General features: G+C 38.0%; 1 protein-coding gene across 3 annotated transcripts; it reads left to right on the top strand.

Annotated features, from left to right (window-relative positions):
• The first annotated feature begins 1,586 nt into the window (after positions 1-1,586).
• Positions 1,587-16,310, top strand: slc6a4b (solute carrier family 6 member 4b). 3 transcript variants are annotated; one of them, XM_054773133.1, is made up of 14 exons: positions 1,721-1,793; positions 1,865-1,904; positions 2,016-2,150; positions 6,231-6,450; positions 6,567-6,705; positions 6,781-6,915; positions 8,501-8,604; positions 10,186-10,313; positions 10,387-10,499; positions 11,908-12,039; positions 12,169-12,268; positions 12,627-12,727; positions 14,689-14,856; positions 14,951-16,310. In XM_054773133.1, the coding sequence occupies exons 1-14, from the start codon at positions 1,752-1,754 to the stop codon at positions 15,029-15,031; spliced, it is 1,638 nt and encodes a 545-aa protein (XP_054629108.1). In that variant the 5' UTR covers positions 1,721-1,751; the 3' UTR covers positions 15,032-16,310. The 3 variants fall into 3 exon arrangements, 2 of the variants coding, with proteins under 2 accessions (XP_054629106.1, XP_054629108.1); XM_054773131.1 differs by having other exon boundaries at positions 1,647-2,150; XR_008570021.1 differs by lacking the exons at positions 1,865-1,904; positions 14,689-14,856; positions 14,951-16,310 and having other exon boundaries at positions 1,587-1,793; positions 11,908-12,268; positions 12,627-12,667.
• Positions 16,311-17,070: the final 760 nt, after the last annotated feature.

Raw genomic sequence — 17,070 nt, 5'->3', positions numbered from 1 at the left:
AACAATACATAATAGCTCTCATAACATGACGACGTAACAGTGGTGCAGTACTACACAATTGTAAACAATAATAAACAATGTTAAATGAATACCTCCTTAACAGCATGAAGTATATATTACACTAATTTGCTTTGTCACCATAACTCAAAGCTAATATGTCAATGTTTTTTTCAGATAGATTAGCATATATTGATCTACATTTGAATGGTTTTAGCATCTTTAATGCACAAAATGTATCAAAGTGGCCCCAGTGTCGTCCAGTTTTTCTGTAGAAAAAAAAATTGAAGGCAAGCAACTAAATTTAAATGATATCTCAGACCAGCAGCAGAAAGTATAAGGCAAATACATTCATTCATCCATCCATCAACCTTATCTGAGGTACAGTTGCCGCACCATTCCGCCTGTCAATCTCACGTTCCAGCCTTCCCTCACTCTTGAGCAAGACCACGAGGTACTTAAACTCCTCTACTTGTGGCAGGATCTCATCCCCAACCCGGACTTGGCACATCACTGTTTTCCGGGCGAGAACCATGGATTGGGACTTGTATGTGCCGATTCTCATCCAAGCCGCTTCACACTCGGCTGCGAACCAATCCTGTGAGAATTGAAGATCACGACCTGATAAAGCCAGCAGGACCACATCATCTGCAAAAAGCAAAGACCCAATCCTGCAGGCACCAAACCGGATCCTAGAAATTTGTGCCTAGAAATTTTGCCCATAAAAGTAATGAACAGAATTGGTGACAAAGTCATTATCCATGGCTTCCCCAAACTCAAGTTTTTTCCCATCAGAGCTGTAAATCGATTGGTCTGCCACCCCCTGTCAGCTGTCTCCGGAGTCCCATGAGACAAAAAGGTCCAAAATGACTTCCTCAATTTTCAAATACATGAACAATAATATAAGCAAGCAGCTGTGTAATATTTGAATGATTTAATTCAGTGATTCTCAACTAGTGGGTCTGGACCGACAGTGGGTCGCATAGCTGCTTTCGGTGGCTCGCTTGGTTCGACAATTGTCATTGATTGGTGATGGTGGGTCCTGCAGCCGAACCAGTTGAAAACCACTCATTTAAATAAAGCAATTCAGCAAACAATGGATTACATTTGAATGACCCTGTATGAGGCATATGAAACGTGAAACATGTGAATATGAAACACCATATGCACAATGCCATTATTTAATAACACTATATTTGATATAAATTAGTCTGTAGAACAAACAACACATCAACATATGTTAAACACAGGTCCAAATCTACAAAAAAAAGCCTTCTACTGTAAATATATGCTTTACCAGAAAGAGCTGTAGAACCAAAGATCATCTTTTTTTTTTTATTCAGCTTTATTAATACCTTACAATTTACAATAACAGTGTCAAACCATGGGCATTAACAAACAACTGTTGGATAAAAACAACATACATAAATCATATAGAGACCAAAGACCATCTCTGTCATCTCCCGAGCAATAATCCAGGTGTAAATGCAGGCCCCGCCCCCTGTCCTCCGTCATCATTATAGGAGAAGCCCCCCCCCCCGTGGAGCTGCTTCTCTGTACTTTTCACAGTGCGGTGGCCCAACAGAACTCATCGGCCATGGCTAGTCTGACCCATCACGGCTCCCCGAACCTCGGCTACATGCCCAACAACGCGGTTCCGGTGCCTATTATTACGCAAACGGACTCAAGGGACAAATGGAGCAAAAAGATGGACTTTCTCCTGTCTGTTGTGGGCTTTGCTGTGGACCTTGGAAATGTTTGGAGGTTTCCGTACATATGTTACCAAAATGGTGGCGGTAAGATTGCTTTTAAAAGTTTACAATCGTTCGATTGTATTACGTAGTTCATGTCTGTGGTTTTTGTTAAGTCTTCAGAAAGGCGAATCCAGGCTGCAAGTGCTGTCTGTGGTGCTGAAATTAAGTTTGTCATTACAAAGGAGTATTTAAAGACACACTTTTCACACTTTTATTTGTCCTTAATACACTATTTTGCGGAAATGCGCATGTGTATGTGTGCAGGAGCTTTCCTTATTCCTTATATTCTGATGGCCATCTTCGGAGGAGTGCCGCTCTTTTACATGGAGCTGGCACTTGGACAGTTCCACAGAACCGGAGCCATATCCATATGGAAACACATCTGCCCCATTTTCAAAGGTAAGCCATATGGTGTAAAAATACAGTGGCACACCTCTACCATAGAATGACATGTAATAGAATAACTGTATCAATTAATCAGCCTTTATACACGCAACAAAAATATAACGCTTTTGTTTTTATGAGCTGAACACTAAGAGATCTAAAACTTTTTCTATGTACACAAAAGGCTTATTGCTCTCATATATCGTTCACAAATTGAGTGGGAAGGGGAAAATGCGGGATAAAAAAAAACATCCCGCAACAAGGCAACAACAAACAGACAAAAGTATTCATGCTTTTAAAAAAGATCTGGAAGAACAAAGTTGGGAGTGTGTCTATTGTGAGAATAATGTGGATGAAGCATGTGAACATTTTGTAAATATTTAAGAAGAGAAATCGGCCATGGATGACAAAGGGTTTGCCAAATGCTTGGAAGAAGAAAAATACATGATATAGGAGATTTACTTTACAAAAAACTAAAGAAGCAGAAAATAAGTACAGTACGTATAAAAACAAGTTAACAAATATTTTAAGAGTATGTAAGAAAGAATATTACAGTCAATTATTAGACAAGAATAAAAGCATTAGAGCAACATGGGGCATCATAAACAGTATCATTACAAATGGTTCCAAGAAAGCAGAGTACCCTCAATATTTTATAGATGAAAATGCCAAAAATGATAATATGAATGAAGTATTTGAAAGGTTCACTGACTACTTTGCAAATATTGGTCCCAATTTAGAAGAAAAGATCTCCAATTCCTTGTCAGTAGAGGAAGTGAATGACGTTGAGACAGGAATCCCAACTCCATGTTCCTCATTGATGTGACAAAAGAGGAGATAATTGAAATTGCCAACAGATGTAGAGTAAAAACAACTGACTGTAATAGAATAGAAATGGAAACGATAAAAAAGGTAAAGAGACCGCAGAACTAATTGAAATAACGGAGAAAATAACCAGTGGTATAGACCACAGAGAGTGCGTGGCTACAGTATTTCTGGATTTAAGAAAAGCATTTGATACAATTAATCACAATATCCTAATTAACAAACTAGAAAGGTATATAATCAGAGGGCTAGTACTGAACTGGGTAAAAAGCTACTTAGCAAATAGAATAGGTGAAGCTAGGAGAATATACATCTGCTTGCTTAAATGTATCTTGTGGTGCACCTCAGGGGTCAATACTGTGACCAAAACTGTTCAACCTATATATAAATGACATCTGTAAAGCGACAAAAGACCTAAAGCTAGTATTATTTGCAGACGATACTACTACATTTTGTTCTGGAAAAAGCGCACAAGAGTTAATAAATAAAGTCACAGATGAAATGACTATACTAAAAAAATGGTTTGATGAAAACAGGTTATGCCTGAACCTATGTAATACTAAAATAATGCTATTTGGTAAAAGCAGAAAGGACATTTGTGCGCAAATACAAATAGATGGCACAGATATTGACAAGGTGAATGAAAAATTTGTTGTAGATGTTACAATAAATGACAAAATGAGATGGAAATCCCACATTAAAAATATACAACAAACTGGCAAGAAACACTTCTATTCTCAATAAGGCAAACGTTTTTCTGAATCAAAAATCACTCCATACTCTCTATTGTTCTTTGGTATTACCACATCTAACTTATTGTGTGGAGATATGGGGGAAGAACTATAAAAGTACACTTCGTTCACTAACCGTGCTACAAAAACAATCAGTTAGGATAATCCATAATGCCGCTTATAGAGAACATACCAACCCTTTATTCCTAAAATCACTATTATTAAAATTTTTTAATTTTGTAAATTTTCAAACAGCTAAAATTATGCATAAAGCAGAAAATAACCTGTTACCCAAAAACATTATACAATTCTTTTCTCAAGAGAAGAGAAATATGACCTTAGGGAACAATTTAACTTCACACGCTTATGTGCGAGGACAAGTCTAAAAACCTTCAGCATATCACAATGTGGAATCAAATTATGGAATGGACTGAGTAAGGAACTCAAACAATGCACTAAAATGGGCGATTTCAAGAAACAGTACAAGCAGTTGATGTTTACGAAGTACAAGGAAACAGAATCCTGGACCACTGTTTACATGCATGCACTCTTGCACTTGCTACTACCTCTTCATTTTTTTTAACGAGAACATTGTTTGTACTCACTCATCACCCAACTATTAACCCTTTTGTCACTTATCAGTATTATACACTAATTGTTTATGACTGTTATATATTTTATTTGCAATGACTGCAACCTTTGAACCCTATTTGACCACATTGTTGTACTGCCTTTTCATTTTCCTATGTACATTGGCAAAGAGTACATTTAAAATACAGGGGGGTAATTCATGTATTGTAATTGATGTTAAACGGATGGGGTAAGATTGAATAAGATTTGCTTCTTCCTACTCCTTTTGGACATGTGGAATTGTGAATTGTGACATATGACGTATTACAATGTAACTTGTATGCATGTTCAAAAGAAATTAAACCATAACCAGATCTATCTAAATCTACGTTAGTGAGCACTTCTCCTTTGTTGAGATAATCCATCCACCTCTCAGGTGTGGCATATCAAGATGCTGATTAGACTTTATACAGCATGATTATTGTAAGTAAGATAAGTGTGCCTTAGGTTGGCCACAACAATAGGCCACTTCCAAATGTGCAGTTTTACTGTTGCCCATGAACCGAATGTTCATGTCTCTATCATAAGCCATCTCCAAAAGTGTTGCAGAGAATTTGGCAGTACATCCAACTGGCCTCACAGCCGTAGATAATGTGTAAATAACACCAGCCCAGGACCTCCACATCCAGCAACTTCACTTCGAAGATTGTCTGAGACCAGCCACCTGGACATCTGCTGCAGCAATCAGTTTGCATAACCATATAAGTTCTGCAAAAACTGTCAGAAACGGTCTCAGAGAAGCTCTACTGCATGCTCGTCATCCTCATCGGGGTCTCAGCCTGACTGCGGTTCATCATCATAACCGACTTGAGTGGGTAAATGCTCACATTCAATGCTCTGGTTCCCAGATGAATTCACTGTACTGGGCAAGTGACAGAGTATGGCATCATGTGGGTCAGGTTTACCGATGTCAATGTTGTGGATCGAGTGGGGTTACGGTATAGACAAGTATATGTTATGGACAGCGAACACAATTGCATTTTATTGATGGCATTTTGAATGCAAGGAGATACCGTGATGAGATCCTGAGGCCCATTGTTCATGTTGTAGCGTGATAATGCACGGCCCCATTTTGCAAGAATATGTACACAATTCCTGGAAGCTGAAAACATCCCAGTTCTTGCGTGGCCAGCATACTGACCGGACATGTCACCCTTTGAGGATGTTTGGAATGCTCTGGATCGGCGAATACGGTATATGAGGAAAATGGTGGTCACACCCAATTCTGACTGGTTTTCGGACCCCCTGAATACATTTAAACTGCACATTTTGTAGTGGAATCAGCATCTTGATATGCCACACCTGAGAGGTGGATGGATTATCATGGCAAAGGAGATTTGTGAACAATATTTGAGAATATTGTTTTTGCATATTGTACTTACAAAAAGCTCTTTGAATTCAGCTCATAAAAAATGGGAGCAAAAGCACAAGTGTTGCATTTATATTTTTGATGTGTATGAAAAATGACCCTCATGTGTCTAAATAAGGCAGCTCTTGTTGCAGTTCTACACCAATAAACAACGATAATAAACACATTGTTAAACATACAGTAATTGTTATTAGCAAGTGTGCCTTGGAACATCTTTGTGTGCAGTTTGCACATCCTCTCCATTCTTACGTGTGTACTCCAGCTTCCTCCAAAAGTCCAGAAACAGCTCACCCATAACCTTAATGACAAGCGGTATAGAAAATTGATGGATGAATGGATGGATGTATTTGTTGACCTCACTTATGGTGTAAAGGCTTTACACATTTTTGACACAGCTTTGATACAGTATTGATAGTTGTACCAAATGTTGTGGTCAGTGATTGTATACTCCTCAAATATCTAAATGAAATTCCAACAAAGATTTAATTGCATCACTGTCTACAATACATTTCATCTGGTAAGGGTTTGTTGTTGTTTCAGGTATAGGATATGCCATTTGCATCATAGCCCTGTATGTGTCCTTCTACTACAACACCATCATCGCCTGGGCCCTCTTCTACTTCTACTCTTCCTTCTCCACCATCTTGCCATGGACAAACTGCGACAATGCATGGAACACCGCTAACTGCACCAACTACTTCGGCATGGACAACGTCACCTGGACCGATTCCTCCAGATCTCCGGCAGAGGAATTTTACACGTAAGTGCATGTAAGTGTGAGTAAAAGAAGCAGTTTATCAGATTGAAAGCGTCAGATTGAGTTCAGGCTTGTGTGATGAACGCCTGGTGATGACGGGATGTGTTTTCTCCTAATAGGAGGAATGTCCTCGAGATCCACAAGTCGTCAGGTCTGACAAACGTGGGAGGTGTTCGTTGGCAGCTGATGCTCTGCCTTTTTCTCATTTTCACCATAGTTTACTTCAGTCTCTGGAAGGGGGTGAAGACATCTGGGAAGGTGACATATCAACTTACAGTATTTCTGCTTTTTCTCAGAAAGCACTGGACAATTATTCATCTCTTTTGCGTCCAGGTTGTATGGGTGACCGCGACTCTGCCCTATATTGTTCTTTTCATTCTGTTGATCCGTGGTGCCACTCTGCCCGGGGCTTGGAGAGGGGTAGAGTTTTACCTCAAACCCCAATGGGAAAAGCTACTGGAGACCAGCGTGAGTAGTCTGCTTCTCTGAATAAAACAATGCAAACGCAGTTATGAAATAGAAGGCTTTTTCAGATCGTTTATAGTACATCAAGGCTGAAATCTTATATCTTTTTTATTTGTTGTAGGTGTATCTTTTAACTGGAAATTACACAATGCATAATGTAAAGACTGTAAGACATTGTGTTGAAAGATATTTATGAAAAAAATACTCTGATTTTGTAAGTTTATCCCCTTACAAACGAACACTACAGAACTTTTAAGGTATGTTTATTGTAACTGAGAGAATGTAAAAAAAAAAATCGATAAAAAACTTTTATTATATAGTACGGAGCCCCTGACGGGACATGGGGGGGAAAATTTGATGGGTTAAAAAAAAAATGCTTGCAAAAGTTTTGCGTTATCTCACAGTCTGTTTTTGCAAAAACGTTTTGCAAAACTTTTTGCAAAACTTTTGCGAGATAACGCAATACTTTTGCGAGATCAAATATACAATATATATATATATATATATATATATATATATATATATATATATATATATATATATATATATATATATATATATATTCAGTATAGATAATATAACCATTATAAACTTATTTGTATTTGAATTTAAGAACACATTATTTTAATCCCAGAAGAGGGCACTTAAGATGATAGCTATTTTATCTGTACAAAGCTTCACTTGAAGATACAATTCAGCTTTTATGTGTCTTTATTTCCGACTGTTTCAAACAAGAACACTGAACAACGATGAGCACCTTTTTGAACAGTATTACATCAGATAGTGATGCAACATCTCTGTGTTTTTTTTTTTAACCAAAAATGCTTTTCTTTGGTCAGGGGGTACTTATTTTCTGAAAACAATATTCCAGAGAGGGTACTTTATCGAAAAAAGTTAAACCACTGATCTATGGCATTGGATATGCTTGGTATGCATTTGGTATAAGTAATTTTGGCTTTAATTGTATATACAAAAGTACAAATAAGATTTGGTCCTTTTCACACTAAAGACACTCTGGGGGCTTTTTTATTTTTATTTTTTTTAAGCTCTAAATGTGTGCTTTAGATTAGAATGCAGAAAAGGGTATGAATAATTTGGTCTCAACTGTATATTTATGAAGTCTTTCTTGTGATCCCTGAAGAAACTGACAGTGTAAAGCTCTTATCCTTCTCTCTCTGGCTTGGTGCGGTGGTTTGCAAAAAAATCAGTGTAAGTGCTTTGGTTGGAGGCGAATATGGATGAGATGAAATGAGATGCATAAATAAGCTACAGAGTGGGATAATAAGATGCATAATTGGTTTAGATTTTCTGCCCATTAACAAAGGCCTCCCTTTTCGCCGCCCTCTCCTTTTAACACACTCTTCAGATCTGGCTGTGTACAGCTGGGTGGCATCAAGGCAGCTATACAAAGCTGGCATAACAACGCTCCTCAGCCTCCTCACACACACAAATCTAACAAATAACAATGTTGAGTTATTAGGAATTTGACCTTGAAGACATTCGTTTTGTTAGAGTTAAATATTATAGTGGGATATGGTGATGCAGATCGACAACAAAGATTCATGGTTATTTTGCACTATATTTTAAGGTGTGGGTGGATGCTGCTTCTCAGATCTTCTTCTCCCTTGGTCCTGGCTTTGGAGTGCTCCTGGCACTCTCCAGTTATAACCCTTTCACTAACAACTGCTATCGGTAAGAACTGATGCTTATGGTCAAACTTTTGATGTACCTTGAGACAAATGACTATATTACATTGAACTAAGCATTTTCCTACATTCACACTTGTGGACTATAACATGAAAAGAAGTCTCGTCATTTTTTTTTTAACATATCACGGATGGTCTAATACCAAAACTGCACTCTTTGTTGTATTACTGTGCGAACATTGTGTATAACTGCTTGTAATGCCCTTGTTAAAAAAAACATATTTTCTTCACCTGTCTGGTGTTTTCAGCTTGCGGGGACCAAGATCCATTTTGACATTAACGTTTGGCTAAAGTTAGCTCAGCTGGGTTAAAAAACATTTTTCTTCATTTTTCTCAAGCTGCTGTGGCTCCCATGCATCTTCTGGTGTCCCCCAGGGCAGGCATGCCACACACTTCAACGTATCACTTCAAAGTACACTATCGAAGACAATTGATGTATTGCAATACTTTTTTTAATGGTGAATTTGAGTCATTATCTGATTGCTATATGATTTTTCTTTCATTATACAATCGTCCCTCGCTACTACGCGGTTCAATTTTGCGGCTTCACTCTATCACAGTTTTTCAAAAATAGATTAAATAAATATATGAAATAAATCATGTTTTGTGGTTGAATGTGGCCTATTATTAGTAAAAACTATGCTTATTTACGCAAATGTTACATATTTTGGGCTAAATTAAGCATTTTCAAGCCTAAAAATGGCTAGATTAACTAAAATACAAATATAAGGCATTCAAAAGACGCATTCAGAGATGTAGATATGTAGTATTACTAGCAGTCAATGTTATGAAAATGGGGGACTTATGTGACCTTTGGCCTTGTGCAAAGGTAATATTACGACTTTTTCTCATAATTGTACGACTTTATTTTCTCGGAAATTTACGACTTTATTGTCGAATGCTCAGATTGTTATTAGGAACCAATTAACCGCTGTAAACTAGGAATTACTGTACAGTCATTCATTGAGAAATGACTACAATAAATGTGTGTAGGGTCTACATTGAACACTTTATTTAAAAGCCACAGTATGACTGATAATGAGTTCAGCTGATGGGACTGGTTGATGGTAAACTGTTCATGCTGAATGAGACAGGCCAAAACTAAGATCAGTCTTGCTCTGAATCTATGCTGCGACATCACCTGATGCTTTGTTCATGTTTGGGAAAGAAAGAAATGAAATATAAAAAATATACATTTGTTCGCCCATGTAATTGTATTCTCTTTTTGATGACGATTTCAACTGACTGCTATGATATGTACACAGTATATCACTACACTGGGATGTGATACAAATCAATTTCAAATTTGTTATAGGAAGGATTTGTATTCTTTTCCTGCATTGGGACCTCAATGACATTTGATGAGTCCTAAATGATACATGCACCAGTTTGTCTTCCTCATTACTGCTTTTGTTGGATGATGTAACAGTGTTTTAATGTGTCAGTCACACTCGATGGCTGACAAGAACGTAAAGGAAGCCATTGAAAAAAAGTCAGAAGGATCAACAATGCCATCAGCTCTGACCACATTAGGTAGTGACATACATTTTTTTTTCTACCTCCTTAGCGATGCCATTGTGACCAGTTTGGTGAACTGTTTGACCAGCTTTGTGTCAGGGTTCGTGATCTTTACAGTGCTGGGCTACATGGCCGAGATGAGGCAGGTGAAGGTGGAGGATGTGGCCAGAGATAAAGGTGATCGCAAGACGCACGTCATCATCCATATTCACACTGAACTCCATCCTTATCCGTGTTGTCATGCTCTCAGGACCCAGTTTACTCTTCATCACGTACCCCGAGGCCATCGCCAACATGATGGGTTCCACCTTCTTTGCTATTATTTTTTTTGTAATGATGATCACTCTGGGGCTGGACAGCACGGTATGAACTGACACCTGTATCCATTCAGAAGAAAATAGACATAATGATTTGGAAATATTTGCTATCAAATCTTTCATGTAATGCATAGCAATGACTTAGAGAACTACAGTAGAACAAGATCCAATACAGTGGAACCTCCAAAGGTGAAATGGCTAAATTTGTTACAAGAAATAAAACTTGAGTTTAAACCGTCATCATGCGTGACATTAACATACAGCAACCAATTTTGTGAGATTTCAGTTTACTGAGCATGAATTTGAGTTTTATTACACAGTGATTAAGTACTTATTATACTTTTATCACAGCTAGGAATGTTAAAATTAGGGTTGGGCGATATGGATATTCTTGGGATGTATGACGATATAATTAAATTCACCGGAGTCTTGCATAAAAAGCTACAAACCTTAACACGTATAATTAAAAATAATGAAATTAAAAGTAAGCTTACCTATGTCACTGTGTGGAGAGTATCCAAAGCAAGCCAGTCTATTCCAGTTGTTGAGGGCAGCTGCTTTCACAAAATTAGAACCACTGTCAGTAGTTATACGCTCACACACACACACACACACACGCACACTTGTTTCTTCTCATCTAAGTCCCATTCCTGGAGAAACTCCTTCAACTCACTTGCAATGTTTTCACCTGTTCCTCTGGAAAAAACACTTGTCTGGAGACAGGAAGACTTCAAAGTCCAGTTGCTGGTTATGTAGCGAACCGTGAGGCTAATACCTGTATATGGTAGAGTTGCTCAGCCACTCCACGTCTGTACCACATCTGCTCTAAACCACTTCCACATTACAGAGGTACCTCCCGTTTACCAACAATTTCTTCGTCTGTAGTCTACGCTTCTCCGCCGCCTTCAGCCATGCTCATTTTCTTTCTTTTGGGTGTTTGTTCTGCTTTCTCTGCCATGGCTGGACCATGTTGGTGCGCTAGACGTGAAGCACCAATGTGTCAATACAGTGCACTGCAGCCAGCGCACAAGGAAAACATGTCATCAACTGAGTTAGAAAATATCATTTCTACCGGTATACTTCATTTTCTTATGATTGGAAGGATTTACAGCGGTATATAAATATTATCGCCCAACCCTAGTTGAAATGCTACTTAAAACATTGCCTGCAGTGTTAAAGGTTTTATGATGCTGACAGTGTGAGGCTGGAACAAAATAATTCTCCTTACATTATTTCCTAGGCGAAGAAAAGTTTTAAAATCAGACCAAATTGAAAGTCAATCAGCCTCATGGAACAGATTACATTTGAATTTGGAGGTTCCACTACATATTTTTTTCTCCACACATAAGGTGTTATCACAGAACAATTGCATATAGGATTTAAAATGCACATATTGTGATAGATAGCACAAATAATGTGACGCCCTGGCAACAATTACTCTCCATTTGTTTCAGTTCGGTGGGCTGGAGGCGATCATCACGGCGGTGTTAGATGAATATCCTGATCATTTCTCTCAAAGACGTGAACTTTTTGTCCTTTGCTTGGTAGTGGTCTGCTTTCTGGGCTCTTTGAGTACTCTTACTAATGTAGGTTGTTTAGGTTTTTGACCACCTTTCATTAGTCGAGATAATTATTTCTAAGCATGTGTGATGTGAATTGTAGTAGTTGGGTTAGGGTTAGACATAGAAGAGTGACTAATGATGGATGAATGGCAGGGTGGTGCATATGTGGTGAAGCTGCTGGAGGAGTTTGGGGTCGGCATCTCCATCATTGCCGTGGGATTCCTTGAGGCCATTGCAGTTTCCTGGTTCTATGGTAAACATCGATTTATCAGTACTTATTCTGTTATTGCAATATTGAGAGTTGACTGCACTATTACTCTGAGACCATCATTGGTAGTGTATTTCTACACACAGCAGGATTTTGTGCAGCCAGCGTGAGCTTCGTGACTCTAGGTGTGAATGTGAGTGTGATCGGTTTGTTTGTGTACGTGTGACTTGTGACTGACTGGCAACCAGTTCAGGGTGTAGTCTGCCAGTCAATTGGGATAGGCTGCAGCCTGATCAGGGTAATTGGTAGAAAATGAATGGATGGAAATTACTTGACTTATTACTATTAGGAACCGATACTTTGCCATTACCAAATTTGTCTTACATCTCTTTGTTGTGTTTAGGTATCAACAGATTCAGCAATGATGTTCAAGCCATGCTGGGCAAAGCCCCAGGACTGTTTTGGAAGGTGTGCTGGGTTGCCATCAGTCCAGCCTTTCTCGCGGTAAGAAGTTACAACTATTACTGTTTATTTTTAGTATTAAAATTGGATGCAAAAATGTAAACATGCATCAAATATAATTTTTCTTTAAATATAAATTTCCCTTGCATATTGTCTTAATTGCATCCATGTCTTAATGGCATTTAATTAATTCTCTATATAGCTGTAATGTGTGTCAGGTCAAATTAAGACTAAAAGCTATTCATACCATGGCCAAATTTTGAGTTAAAATGCATTTTATTTGGTGAATGGAAACACTTAAGCTGTAAAAGTAGTGGAAAAATACTAAGAAGTTGTCTTCAAACATTAATAATACCGGTAACCTTTCTCTACAGTTGTCAATCGCTACTTCGCAGTTTGATTTTTGCAGCTTTACTCCATCATGACTTTTCAAATATCAGTTCATAAATCATGTTTCGTGGTTGACAACGGCCTACATTTCCCAGTAAAAATTGCAAATAAAAACACGAGTTACTGTAACCCACACCAAGCTGCAACTCAATTTTGAACCCCTGATATCACCTCCTGTCCACCCGCCACTCCCCTATGGAACACATTTATAGCAACACATGAGCAAAAGTCTTATTTAGGTCTTAAATGGCTTATTTACTAATGTTTACTATATTGGGAAATACAAGGGTAAAGGTGACTGTAGGGTGTTAGCTCTAATGTTACAAACCACATTTAGAAGGTCGTGAACAGGTTTTCTATGCTCCAACTACAAAAATATTTGATTCATAAATAGGGAATCCTTCGCAGAAATTCACTTATCACAGTCGGGTCTGGAACCAATTAACTGCGATAAACGAGGGATTACTATATTTTCTTTTTTTACATTTTGGCATAATTATTCAAAACCTCTCTCAATATCTGCACAGCCAAAAGTCTAAAGTCATAGTTGATGAGAATGCTCTAGATCAGGTGTTTTCAAAGTGTGGCATGGAGAGTAGTTCTTGAGAACATTTTGTGGCATTTTCTGCTCCTACATAATTAAAGTTAGCCTATCAGATGTGGAAAAAAATGTTTTTACTTATTTTTCCTCAAGCTGCTGCAACTTCCTCCTGGTGCCCCCCCCCGGGGGAGGCTCTCCTCACACTTTGAAAACCACTGCTCAAGATTATGCGACAGGTTACCAGGATCCTTTAGAGGGGTGCAACATATTTTTGCTCTGAATAGCCTGATACTATCAGGAATATGAATCATTTAAAAAAAATGTCATCAAAATGTCAACCACAACATATTACTGTCTTTTACCGCTTTGCTGTGTCATTTCAATCCGGAGAATACCATTCAACAAATACAAATTCACATTAACTCAAAATTTGTCCAGGGTATGAATATCGTGTACAGTATTTACATTAACTGTTATGTTTGGTGCCGATAGGAAACCAAGATGAGAGGCAGTGGTGTGTGCAGCAAAAAAGAGTCTTTATGAAGGTCTCAGAGGCAAAAATCAAAGTCCAACATAAATAACACAACATAAAAAAGTACAAACAAAATTCATTGAATGGAAATAGCTTCAAACACAAGGCGTAGAAAAATACTATAAAAAAGTATAGCAAAACTAAGGGCAAAGCAAAAAGGCTTGAGTAAGACATAGCAGGATGCTAGCACAAAAAAAAAAAAAAAAAAACAGTAGGCCAAAGGAGACACAGAGGAGGACAGAGCGAAACAGAAACAATAACTAGGAATTGGAACACAACTAGGGAGAAGGCAAACAGGTAACCCAACAAGGTGTCAACACACTGGCATGTGCTGGAAAAACAACTCTGCGTCCTCCTTCTGTCCCAGCTGGCTTAAGTAGGCCTAATTGCCAGTCTGCCACAGGTGTGTCTCCTTGCCTCACTACTCAGGTTGTCTAGGCATAAAGAAACACACAATCAATGCCCAGAAAACAGCAACAACACAACGTCCAAACAAACACAAAACACAATAACCATGTTATGTTTGCCCTCCATTTTCAGTATATCATAGTGAGCTCTCTACTGAAAGCACCACCTCTCACCTTGTTTGACTACAAGTACCCAGACTGGAGCATCACAGTTGGATACACCATTGGCTTTTCATCCTTCATGTGGATCCCCATCTATATGGTGTATAAGCTGGTGTGGACACCAGGTTCTCTCAAACAAGTCAGTGGATACACAAAGGAAAATGTATAAAATTGTGCATGCGAAGTGGAACACTTATTGCATTTTCTCAATTAAATAACTTCTTACCTGACAGAGGCTGGCAGTGTGTCTGCGACCAGAGAAAACCATTCCAGATATCCACGCCAACAATCTCAACATGGCCAACGTCCCATAACAGGAAAACACACTTATCTCCCCACTTTATCTGTGAAGTTTTTATCTGTGGCATAATGACTGTTTGCAGCTCATGCGGTCTGTTGTTTTTCACTCATCAACTTTGACTTCCTCTGTTGCCAATTCTGAATTAAAAGATGTTCAAGATGCTAAGAGGCGTAGCAATATAAACAGCCACACCTGCGTGTGTGCATATATGTGCACACACATCAGCCTGCATCAACATGACAGCAGAAAGCTCTCACAAGTTGGTGTTTTACAGAAATATAATGACTAAAAGTCTATACGCTGCCACTTCCAGTGGTGTATTTTTTCTGACACTGCCATAATGCCAAGGAAAATAATGTATTGTATCGTCTCCATCGCACGGGTGTATGTCCCATGTTAATCCCTATTTTCAAAGTATTATTCAATTGTATTCAGTTAAAAAAAGGAATATTGTTTCGTGTGTAATTTTATATAATTAGGACTTAAGGCTGGACTTCTGGTGCCAGTTTTAACACACATTGTGAGGGGTACCTCCTTGCTATGCTTTTATCATATAGTTCTTTGTCGTGTGTAGGATTCCTACGCCAGGTTGCTGAAAACACCTGGCAGCCCCTGAAGTATCTGTAATAAGATTTTAATATTTTTTTTTTATTTATTGTCATGTTAAGGTGATATATGTGATATATGCTATAAATTCAAGATACAATAACGTTATTAATCCTAAGGGCGATTTGCTGGAGCTGTAGTGATAAAATGACTAGATTGTTTAAAACATAGACTTTGCCTGATTGCTTCAGTTAACTTCAAATAGCCTCTTTTGCCTTAATCTGCCTAAACTGTAAGTGTATTCACAAAAATGTGTAAAGGCTGTATTGATATTGTGCCTCTCCATACTCACTTTATTACTGAAGACACTCAACATTGGTCAGATGTGTGAATATATCTCATTTACAAGCTACATCCACAAGCGCTTTACATCATCTTTTTATTCAGTGAGTAGTGTGATGAGAAAAGTGACAATTGCTGTGCGATTTAACCTTTCTGTATTTACAAATGCTTAGTTATAGTATCAATTATACATCGTGTCTGTGCTGTTTTTCGTTCCTGTGATATATTTGTTATAAAACTACAAATTCATTAAAGAAACAATATTTTCAAGAGCAACACTACTACCATACTTACCGAAATATACAACGCTATTTTTTTCCTTGAACAACTTCTAGTCAGAGCTTTTCTTCCTGGCACTCATACACACACACACACCAGTGACCTGGAGAGATGCAGCTGCAAAAAGTTTCAAATGGTGATCAAAGAAGCCGAGTGATCAAACTGTCGAGCAGCTAAGAAGTGTGATATCCTTTTTTATTGTGATCTACCGGTTTTATTTAACAGTCCATCTTTTATTTTGCCTTGAAAAAATGTCGAAAATAAAAACAATCCGGTATAATTCAATGAGACAATGAATTACAGTTTAGTTGTCAAATGTGTTTCTATACTAAAACGAACAAGGTCATTTGCAGCATTGCAACACTTGCACACTTTTTGTACCCAAATGCAGGCTGGTCGCCATGAGATGCACAGTAATGTACCGTTAAATATTATTATTACACCTTCAGATTCAGTCTAATATCTCAGTGCATTGCCAGTTTAATAGCTTCTCATAGAAACCTTCACAATGCACACATTCACCCTCCATGACACACACACACCCACTTAGCACAATCAGAATTGTGTAACACTTACATACAACTGACTGAAAAATACTCAAAGAGGCACACATTATATGCATTGTTCTCAGTCACACAAGCTTAACTCTCACTTCTACACAAGCTTAACTTTCACTCCATATACCTGTATATATACTCTACTTTCATTTTGGGCTCTTTGTCCATTTTCCTATGAAGGGTGCAGCACTGTAAACAAATATATTGCTCTTATTTTTTAATACAATTGTGAAAACCTTTTAAATTGTGTGATCACTGACTACTTCTCTGATAGAAAAGCGGTCCCAAGAACTGGAAGAAAAGCTTAAAAAAACCCAAATAGTCTTTA

This window comes from Dunckerocampus dactyliophorus, chromosome 4, assembly GCF_027744805.1.
Source record: "Dunckerocampus dactyliophorus isolate RoL2022-P2 chromosome 4, RoL_Ddac_1.1, whole genome shotgun sequence".
Taxonomy (NCBI): domain Eukaryota; kingdom Metazoa; phylum Chordata; class Actinopteri; order Syngnathiformes; family Syngnathidae; genus Dunckerocampus; species Dunckerocampus dactyliophorus.
The sequence above is the reverse complement of the archived record's forward strand: the minus strand, read 5'-3'. Positions and strand labels throughout refer to the sequence as shown.

Excerpts from the sequence above, each read along its gene's own strand:
- slc6a4b (XM_054773131.1), top strand. The coding sequence starts at position 1,844 with ATGTCTGTGGTTTTTGTTAAGTCTTCAGAAAGGCGAATCCAGGCTGCA. Across the intron at positions 6,916-8,500 it reads AAAAGCTACTGGAGACCAGC|GTGTGGGTGGATGCTGCTTC; the intron begins GTGAGTAGTCTG and ends CTATATTTTAAG. Across the intron at positions 10,314-10,386 it reads GGATGTGGCCAGAGATAAAG|GACCCAGTTTACTCTTCATC; the intron begins GTGATCGCAAGA and ends TCATGCTCTCAG.